The sequence below is a fragment of the Pecten maximus genome, chromosome 1 (assembly GCF_902652985.1).
Source record: "Pecten maximus chromosome 1, xPecMax1.1, whole genome shotgun sequence".
In the NCBI taxonomy this organism is placed as follows: Eukaryota; Metazoa; Mollusca; class Bivalvia; order Pectinida; family Pectinidae; genus Pecten; species Pecten maximus.
The window spans coordinates 4,708,390-4,720,176 of record NC_047015.1 but is presented as its reverse complement, the minus strand read 5'-3'; the positions used below and the strand labels follow the sequence as shown (position 1 = coordinate 4,720,176).

The 11,787-nt window shown below is 42.2% G+C and overlaps 1 protein-coding gene across 3 annotated transcripts in view; it reads left to right on the top strand.

Moving 5' to 3' along the window:
* Positions 1 to 73: 73 nt before the first annotated feature.
* The window catches only part of LOC117322890, a 65,603-nt gene continuing 53,889 nt past the window's right edge, over positions 74 to 11,787 (top strand). For all 3 annotated transcript variants that reach the window (XM_033877847.1, XM_033877841.1, XM_033877832.1), the window contains exons 1-7: positions 74 to 210; positions 656 to 768; positions 2,846 to 2,965; positions 3,222 to 3,440; positions 3,646 to 3,789; positions 4,613 to 4,703; positions 4,930 to 5,003. In XM_033877847.1, coding sequence (XP_033733738.1) covers positions 159 to 210; positions 656 to 768; positions 2,846 to 2,965; positions 3,222 to 3,440; positions 3,646 to 3,789; positions 4,613 to 4,703; positions 4,930 to 5,003 — 813 coding nt within the window. In that variant the 5' untranslated portion in view covers positions 74 to 158. The remainder of the gene's footprint in view (positions 211 to 655; positions 769 to 2,845; positions 2,966 to 3,221; positions 3,441 to 3,645; positions 3,790 to 4,612; positions 4,704 to 4,929; positions 5,004 to 11,787) is intronic.

The window sequence follows — 11,787 nt, the reverse complement described above, 5'->3', positions numbered from 1 at the left end:
TACACTGTCACGTGATTACTACAAAGTTCACATAGGGTCACAAAACCACATGACTTACATGTGATCTATCGTTCAAAGTGTGCTCGTTTTCTTGTAGTGATGGTCCTTTTATTGTGAACTTTTCTGCTTGGATGTGATTTATGGACTAATAATTCAAAATGATTCGGAATTTAAGTTTTATTGTGATTTTAGTGATTGGTTTTGTACACAGTAAGTATCTTTTTATGATTTACACGTGAAAATGTGAAAATGTGTATCTGAGGAATAAGATATAGGCAGATAGGTGTGTGATATCAATGACCATGTTCATATCTTACTTGGAAATCGTCTACTTGAACATAAAATAGAAATACTCAACGTGATATTTCTTTAATTAAATATGATATCTTTCAAACGTCGTGGATTATTTATTAGACTTGAACTCTTATAAACAGATATATCACAAGAACTACATGTATGACCAAATCAGGAGCCGAAACATTTTTTATAATAATTTCACGAACTAAGATAATAACTTATAGAACCATCTAAATTATGTGCGAACGAATAACCATTTTTGTACTATAACCAGTAGCATTAATATGGTGTTTAAAGTTCGACACAGATAGTATTAAAAGGACTGTCGAACGTTTTGTACATATTTTACCCGTGACAGGTGCTCCGTCGCTGCTGCCAGTGAGTGAAGTTGAGGGAGATGACTTATTGTGTAACATTTGTCATTTAATGGTGGGAGATCTGAAATCTCTAATAGGAGAGAATGCAACAGAGGTGAGTACTCGCAAATCGTATAAAGCAGCGTTATTTTTATAGATTTTAATTTTTGGTCGTTATTATGCCTGATGCATTTCGTAATAATTCTTGAAGTATGAAACACACATGTATAACTAATTAAGTGCCCGTACGCGTACTAATCTAACTAAGTGTGAGTTTGTTCAGATCATTTAGAATATCTTTCTCATTTGCGGTTATTTGTTCTGCAGCTTACAAATACCTACCTTTATCTGGATCCCGAACTCCGAGCCCTTTAAACCTGATAATAGGTCAAATATCACTGCCCTGGACCATTTATGTGGATCCCGAACTCTGTGCCCCTTTAAACTTTGTAACAGGTCAAAGGTACAGATTTTCAGAAATGTTACCACATTTCCTGACTTTGAACTTGGATATGTTAATAAAGTAATGTATTCAAATACCATTTGTTACTTTATGGCATTGGCTAAATATCAGTACTATGGGAATCTTAGTAATTCAGAAGAAGTCTAAGATATCAGATTTTAACGTATGTGACCTCCTGATCTCAAAAGAGATAGTCATAATCATGTCACTTAAGTCATTCATAAATATACATCAAACTCAACCATATGGATTTGACTTGTATGATAGTCTCGCTATTTGACCTGTATGATTGTCTCACTATTTGACCCGTATGATAGTCTCACTATTTGACCTGTATGATTGTCTCACTATTTGACCTGTATGATTGTCTCACTATTTGACCTGTATAATTGTCTCACTATTTGACCTGTATGGTTGTCTCACTATTTGACCTGTATGATAGTCTCACTATTTGACCTGTATGGTTGTCTCACTATTTGACCTGTATGATAGTCTCGCTATTTGACCTGTATGATTGTCTCACTATTTGACCTGTATGATTGTCTCACTATTTGACCTGTATGATTGTCTCACTATTTGACCTGTATGATTGTCTCACTATTTGACCTGTATGATTGTCTCACTATTTGACCTGTATGATTGTCTCACTATTTGACATATATTTCGACAACAGACCGAGAATGTTGTTACGTATAGTTGACTATATAGTGAATGACTACCACTCCCTATCTGTGTCTCAAACTACAACTGATAGGTATAACATTTAACCTTTACGATCCGTAGATACTAACATCAATTTTATCTCTCCTTTTTAACTGTTTGACGGGGATAAACAACGTCCTGCTTCAGTATGATCAATATATTTTTTTCATGTAATGTAGTCTTTTATGCTCCCACACCCCTCACCGAAAGGTTATATCATTTGTTATATAAACTATACCCCACACCCCTACCCCTCACCGACTTGTTATATTTTTTGTGATATAACCCGTACTCTGTTTTATAACAACAACCCCCACCCCACCCCCACCCCTACCCCTCACCGGCTGGTTATATCATTTGTTATATAAACTATATCCCCACACCCCTACCCCTAACTATACCCCCACACCCCTACCCCTCACCGACTGGTTATATAATTTGTTATATAAACTGTACACTGTGTTATACCCCCACACCCCTACCCCTCACCGACTGGTTATATAATTTGTTATATAAACTGTACACTGTGTTATACCCCCACACCCCTACCCCTCACCGACTGGTTATATAATTTGTTATATAAACTGTACACTGTGTTATACCCCCACACCCCTACCCCTCACCGACTGGTTATATAATTTGTTATATAAACTGTACACTGTGTTATACCCCCACATCCCTACCCCTCACCGACTGGTTATATAATTTGTTATATAAACTGTACACTGTGTTATACCCCCACACCCCTACCCCTCACCGACTGGTTATATAATTTGTTATATAAACTGTACACTGTGTTATACCCCACCCCTCATGGGCTATTGATATTTCAGGTATATTTATCTATTGGTCATGGACCTTCCTTACAGCTGAAATAAAACTGTCCATCTTTAAGTTAGGCTAAATCTAGTAAGCCATCCACAGGTTAGTGTACGTGTAAGATTCGGCAATGTTAGATACGATATAGTTGATACAGTAATATTGAACTTACAGTACAGACTATAAATAAATATTTTCATTGTTTTAGTCACAAGTTGAAGATAAATTGGATGATATCTGTAACCGGCTCGCAGCAGACAGGGAGACATGTGTGTCTATGGTTCACCAGTACCTCCCCCCACTGTTCGCCAAAATCTCTGGAGGGATTGTAAGTATACACTGTTAACAGTGTGGGCAGATTTAGTAAACATAAAATTAAAATAAGCTATAGACATGAAATGCCTATATTTAAACTGATTAAAAATGCGATGTTTGGTCCACAAAATGACTCCCAACTATTTACAATATTTACAGATATTGACATCATTTGATGGATGTGTAAAGGAATTCTAGATAGGAAATTGATTGCAATTTGAAGGCGATATCGGTATTTCAGCAAAGCTGATCTGATATATGATTTCCAGGATCCAGAGTCTGCGTGTGTGGAGCTGAAGGTGTGCTCCACGTCGGACACCAGTAATGGCACTCCAGTAATGTTGGACATTAACCACGTGATCAGTAACGATATCCCATTGGAGCCCGAGACAGAATCCTTGACAGAGAATGAAGTAGATAACGTCATCCCACAGTATCCTCACCCGTACAGTGGCCGGAAGGGAAAGCCTGTGAATATCAAACAGAAGGTACATACTTTATCACACAACGCTAACCTGGACTCGGTGTTGACCAAAACCTGTCAATGTACAACGGCATTTTAGACACTTCATAATCATATTGATCACGCTCAAAATAAATGTGTTTTTTTTTGTTTGTTTTTTTTGTAATTGTGTTTAATTTGTTTTTGTTTTTTTTGTTTTTTTTGTAATTGTGTTTAATTTGTTTGAACAGCTCGACAGCAATGAAACATGCCAGATATGTGAATTCCTTATCCAAGTCTTGGACGCTTCCATAGCAACCAACCAAACCGAGGCTGCCATCAATAAGACCATCCTACAAATCTGTGCGGCTCTTCCTGCTGAGCTGTCTTCTTTTGTAAGTCATAAAAAATTAGTGGGATGTCAACCGCAAGTATTCTTCCTTGACACTGGTTCAAAGAAGCTATATACCGGGACTTCCGTGGTACCGATACACAGAAGTTATATACCGGGACTTCCGTGGTACCGGTACACAGAAGTTATATACCGGGACTTCCGTGATACCGGTACACAGAAGTTATATAGCGGGACTTCCGTGGTACCGGTACACAGAAGTTATATACCGGGACTTCCGTGGTACCGGTACACTGGAGTTATATACCGGGACTTCCGTGATACCGGTACACAGAAGTTATATACCGGGACTTCCGTGATACCGGTACACAGAAGTTATATACCGGGACTTCCGTGGCACCGGTACACAGGAGTTATATACCGGGACTTCCGTGGTACCGGTACACAGAAGTTATATACCGGGACTTCCGTGATACCGGTACACAGAAGTTATATACCGGGACTTCCGTGGTACCGGTACACAGACGTTATATAGCGGGACTTCCGTGGTACCGGTACACAGGAGTTATATCGCGGGACTTCCGTGGTACCGGTACACAGAAGTTATATACCGGGACTTCCGTGGTACCGGTACTCTCCACAACAATGTAAATCCATGTAGTAATGTAATGATGTATGTATCCACAACAGTGTAAATCCATGTATTAATGTAATGATGTATGTATCCACAACAGTGTAAATCCATGTAGTAATGTAATGATGTATGTCTCCACAACAATGTAAATCCATGTAGTAATGTAATGATGTATGTATCCACAACAATGTAAATCCATGTAGTAATGTAATGATGTATGTATCCACAACAGTGTAAGTCCATTACTCCTGCCTTGATCAACATTTTGGACAAAGGTATCGATCCCGAGAAGGGTTGCGTCACTCTAAGACTCTGCCAATCAAGTAAGGAATTTCTCTACAACACGAGCTAAACAGACAATAAGATAAACTGTCGAAATTGTATTGTAAAGGGCGAAAGTTTCTACTATTAATTGGTTTGGCAATTTTATGTATGATTTATGAATGATTTTTTATAATTTTTAGATGTTTAGAGACAATCTTTTGACAGAATAACTTCTTTTTATGAACCATTGTTACGACTTCACTAACCAATGTCTCCCACTTTCAGCTGTCGGAATAGTTAATATGAAAAGCATGACCTGTGACATGTGCCGGTCTTCCATGAAGGAGGCGTTTGGAAAGGTGGGTACAGTGTGCATTCCATGTCCTGATTATAACTTACCTTGTGGATATTAATTATGCTGACGCTTTTCTGGCTCCTAAGCAATAGTTCCTACTGTGTTGACGCTTCCCATAAATGGATACCTACTGTGTTATTACTACCTACCATCCCGTCAACACCACCTACCATCCCGTCAACACTACCTACCATCCCATCAACACTACCTACCGTCCCATCAACACTACCTACCGTCCCGTCAACACTACCTACCGTCCCGTCAACACTACCTACCATCCCGTCAACACTACCTACCGTCCCATCAACACTACCTACCGTCCCATCAATACTACCTACCGTCCCATCAACACTATCTACCATCCCGTCAACACTATCTACCGTCCCGTCAACACTACCTACCGTCCCATCAACACTACCTACCGTCCCATCAACACTACCTACCATCCCGTCAACACTACCTACCGTCCCATCAACACTACCTACCGTCTCATCAACACTATCTACCATCTCGCCAACACTACCTACCGTCCCATCAACACTATCTACTATCCCGTCAACACTACCTACCATCCCATCAACACTACCTACCATCCCATCAACACTACCTACCGTCCCATCAACACTACCTACCGTCCCATCAACACTACCTACCAACCCGTCAACACTACCTACCGTCCCATCAACACTACCTACCATCCCATCAACACTACCTACCGTCCCTTCAACACTACCTACCGTCCCATCAACACTACCTACCATCCCATCAACACTACCTACCGTCCCATCAACACTACCTACCGTCCCGTCAACACTACCTACCGTCCAATCAACACTACCTACCATCCCGTCAACACTACCTACCGTCCCATCAACACTACCTACCGTCCCATCAACACTACCTACCGTCCCGTCAATACTACCTACCGTCCCATCAACACTACCTACCGTCCCATCAACACTACCTACCGTCCCGTCAACACTATCTACTATCCCATCAACACTACCTACCGTCCCATCAACACTATCTACCATCCCGCCAACACTACCTACTATCCCGTCAACACTACCTACCGTCCCATCAACACTACATACCGTCCCGTCAACACTATCTACTATCCCGTCAACACTACCTACCGTCCCATCAACACTATCTACCATCCCGCCAACACTACCTACCGTCCCATCAACACTACCTACCGTCCCATCAACACTACCTACCGTCCCGTCAACACTATCTACTATCCCGTCAACACTATCTACCGTCCCATCAACACTATCTACCGTCCCATCAACACTATCTACCGTCCCGTCAATACTACCTACCGTCCCATCAACACTACCTACCGTCCGATCAACACTATCTACCGTCCCATCAACACTACCTACCGTCCCATCAACACTATCTACCACCCCATCAACACTACCTACCGTCCCATCAACACTATCTACCGTCCCATCAACACTACCTACCACCCCGCCAACACTACCTACCATCCCGTCAACACTATCTACCACCCCGCCATCACTATCTACCATCCCGTCAACACTACCTACCGTCCCATCAACACTACCTACCGTCCCATCAACACTACCTACCGTCCCGTCAACACTATCTACCATCCCGTCAACACTACCTACCACCCCGCCATCACTATCTACCATCCCGTCAACACTATCTACCTACCATCAACACTACCTACCGTCCCATCAACACTACCTACCGTCCCATCAACACTATCTAACGTCCCGTCAATACTACCTACCACCCCGCCAACACTACCTACCATCCCGTCAACACTATCTACCACCCCGCCATCACTATCTACCATCCCGTCAACACTACCTACCGTCCCATCAACACTACCTACCGTCCCATCAACACTACCTACCGTCCCATCAACACTACCTTCCATCCCGTCAACACTACCTACCGTCCCATCAACACTACCTACCGTCCCATCAACACTATCTACCGTCCCATCAACACTACCTACCGTCCCACCAACACTACCTACCACCCCGTCAACACTACCTACCGTCCCATCAACACTATCTACCGTCCCATCAACACTACCTACCGTCCCATCAACACTACCTACCGTCCCATCAACACTACCTACCAACCCGTCAACACTACCTACCGTCCCATCAACACTACCTACCATCCCATCAACACTACCTACCGTCCCTTCAACACTACCTACCGTCCCATCAACACTACCTACCGTCCCATCAACACTACCTACCGTCCCGCCAACACTACCTACCGTCCCATCAACACTACCTACCATCCCGTCAACACTACCTACCGTCCCATCAACACTACCTACCGTCCCATCAACACTACCTACCGTCCCGTCAACACTACCTACCGTCCCATCAACACTACCTACCATCCCGCCAACACTACCTACCGTCCCATCAACACTACCTACCGTCCCATCAACACTACCTACCGTCCCATCAACACTACCTACCGTCCCGTCAACACTATCTACTATCCCATCAACACTACCTACCGTCCCATCAACACTATCTACCATCCCGCCAACACTACCTACCATCCCGTCAACACTACCTACCGTCCCATCAACACTACCTACCGTCCCGTCAACACTATCTACTATCCCGTCAACACTACCTACCGTCCCATCAACACTATCTACCATCCCGCCAACACTACCTACCGTCCCATCAACACTACCTACCGTCCCATCAACACTACCTACCGTCCCGTCAACACTATCTACTATCCCGTCAACACTATCTACCGTCCCATCAACACTATCTACCGTCCCGTCAATACTACCTACCGTCCCATCAACACTATCTACCGTCCCATCAACACTACCTACCGTCCCATCAACACTATCTACCACCCCATCAACACTACCTACCGTCCCATCAACACTATCTACCGTCCCATCAACACTACCTACCACCCCGCCAACACTACCTACCATCCCGTCAACACTACCTACCACCCCGCCATCACTATCTACCATCCCGTCAACACTATCTACCATCCCATCAACACTACCTACCGTCCCATCAACACTACCTACCGTCCCGTCAACACTACCTACCGTCCCATCAACACTACCTACCATCCCGCCAACACTACCTACCGTCCCATCAACACTACCTACCGTCCCATCAACACTACCTACCGTCCCATCAACACTACCTACCGTCCCGTCAACACTATCTACTATCCCATCAACACTACCTACCGTCCCATCAACACTATCTACCATCCCGCCAACACTACCTACTATCCCGTCAACACTACCTACCGTCCCATCAACACTATCTACCGTCCCATCAACACTATCTACCGTCCCGTCAATACTACCTACCGTCCCATCAACACTATCTACCGTCCCATCAACACTACCTACCGTCCCATCAACACTATCTACCACCCCATCAACACTACCTACCGTCCCATCAACACTATCTACCGTCCCATCAACACTACCTACCACCCCGCCAACACTACCTACCATCCCGTCAACACTATCTACCACCCCGCCATCACTATCTACCATCCCGTCAACACTACCTACCGTCCCATCAACACTACCTACCGTCCCATCAACACTACCTACCGTCCCGTCAACACTATCTACCATCCCGTCAACACTACCTACCACCCCGCCATCACTATCTACCATCCCGTCAACACTATCTACCATCCCATCAACACTACCTACCGTCCCATCAACACTACCTACCGTCCCATCAACACTATCTACCGTCCCGTCAATACTACCTACCACCCCGCCAACACTACCTACCATCCCGTCAACACTATCTACCACCCCGCCATCACTATCTACCATCCCGTCAACACTACCTACCGTCCCATCAACACTACCTACCGTCCCATCAACACTACCTACCGTCCCATCAACACTACCTACCGTCCCATCAACACTACCTACCATCCCGTCAACACTACCTACCGTCCCATCAACACTACCTACCGTCCCATCAACACTATCTACCGTCCCATCAACACTACCTACCGTCCCACCAACACTACCTACCACCCCGTCAACACTACCTACCGTCCCATCAACACTATCTACCGTCCCATCAACACTACCTACCGTCCCACCAACACTATCTACCATCCCATCAACACTACCTACCGTCCCGTCAACACTACCTACCACCCCATCAACACTATCTACTATCCCATCAACACTACCTACCATCCCATCAACACTACCTACTATCCCGCCAACACTACCTACCGTCCCATCAACACTATCTACCATCCCACCAACACTACATTTCATTCATTCATATCTTTATTTCCTCCATAAATGAAGAGTTACATGAACAAATAAGAATACAAACAATAATAGGTGCAAAGTAATGACAGAAAAGGTGGGAGGACATATTTTAAAGGCAAGGGAGAAAACAAGATAAATAAATAAATAATAAATAAATAAATTGATAAACAAAAATGTTCCAGAGATACTACCATTAGTCAAATTATAAACACATGTTAATTTACAGGGAAGCGTAAGCTTATCTGTTGGCTACCAACAATTATATTTCATTATATCTATTGTATAAGTACTAGGTTAGTAGACAATTACAAATACAGGTATAAATACAGATATCAATTTGCACCAATACAGGAAATGTTACAGAGTATATAAAAATTTGATTACTGAAAGGTCAGGGCAGATACTTTATCTGCGAAATAAAGAAAATCTTGAACGAAAGAATATACGACGTCATCCTCACCAAGAGCAAGAACAATGTTATCATTTGGACGGCCAAGAATAATATTGATTTGTTCTTCCCTGTCCGCTTGGTCTAACAGAACATATACACGGACGGGATAAATATTCACAACTTTTGTAAAAAAAAATGCATCTCTAATGTGACTATATCTATATTTCTACAATCTGAAATACAATAGGGCAACAGCATCTGGGACAGATAAATTGCATTTAGCACAGTGCAGCTCACAGTCAGGGGGAGTAATCCATAATTTGGAAACGCGTTTACAAATACCAGATAAAAATGGAGAGATTTTGGAAATGTACCACAAAAATCGACGGAGAAAATTCCATGTGAATATTCCTAAACCTGCGCAGCTCACAATTTAAAGACAAACGCTGTTTCCATTGATTACTTTCCTCAAGAAGTAAAACATTTTTAACAGTATGTTTCCATGTGTATTTGCTTGGTATGCATGTTGACTCTAAGTAATCGTACACAAATGACTGCAAATCGTATTTATGAAAAATCTTCCACACGTCGAAAAGAAAACCTGTTTTCGCCTTATATATACCTAGATACACAATGGTATAAACGTAACAAAAACAACTGCTTCGTAGTACATACAGACTTAACATTACATATAGCAGCAAAAAATCTGAACTTACATTGTTCAATATATACAGAGAGAGATACTAATCCTAACATTCCCAATGCAATATCTGACCTAGTACGTATCGGGAAATTCTGTAAAAGTTTTGCGCATAGATGGTGTGTAGTCTCTAGTCGCCGCAAATCAGTTAAAGAAAGCGCGAACCAAAGCTCACAACCAAACAAAGCTCTAGAAATAACAATAGATTTGTAAAGTTTCAAATTTGTAAGAGGATTAATTCCTGTGCCAAGTAAGTTGCACTGCATAAGCGCAAAGGTTTGTCCACGCAGCTTATGTACAATTTCGTCTATTTTAGGACGACCAGGCCGAAACTTGTCCACGTGAATACCAACATGTGTAGTATAAGAGGACTCTAGTACCTCTTTTGATCCCAAGGAATCACTTGCGTTTCGTACTTACAAAAGCATTTCTTTTTTCATTAAAAACAATAACAACAGATTTCGAAGCGTTGTATTCAAATCTCCAATAACAGCTACATAATGTATATATATGGCAAGTAAGCATTAAGTTGTCAAGATCACGTTAGGATAGTGAGAGAAGAACAATACCATCTGGTTGAGTAGGACAAGTGACGTTAACGTCTTGAATGGAACATTTAACAGATCATTAAGATACACATAATAAAGCCAAGGAGAGAGAATACTCCCTTGCCGGGTTCCCTGACACATGGGAAACCATTTTAAAATAAAACCTTGATAAAGAACTGCACTGATGCATGATTCCATATCGATGTACCATTGGTTGATATTAATGATTCCATGTCGATATACCATTGGTTGATATTAATGATTCCATATCGATGTACCATTGGTTGATATTAATGATTCCATGTCGACGTACCGGTGGTTGATATTAATGATTCCATGTCGATGTACCGGTGGTTGATATTAATGATTCCATGTCGATGTACCATTGGTTGATTTTAATGATTCCATGTCGATGTACCATTGGTTGATATTAATGATTCCATGTCGATGTACCGGTGGTTGATATTAATGATTCCATGTCGATTTACCATTGGTTGATTTGAATGATTCCATGTCGATGTACCGTTGGTTGATATTAATGATTCCATGTCGATGTACCGGTGGTTGATTTTAATGATTCCATGTCGATGTACCATTGGTTGATATTAATGATTCCATGTCGATGTACCATTGGTTGATATTAATGATTCCATGTCGATGTACGTTGGTTGATATTAATGATTCCATGTCGATGTACCATTGGTTGATATTAATGATTCCATGTCGATGTACGTTGGTTGATATTAATGATTCCATGTCGATTTACCATTGGTTGATATTAATGATTCCATGTCGATTTACCATTGGTTGATATTAATGATTCCATGTCGATTTACCATTGGT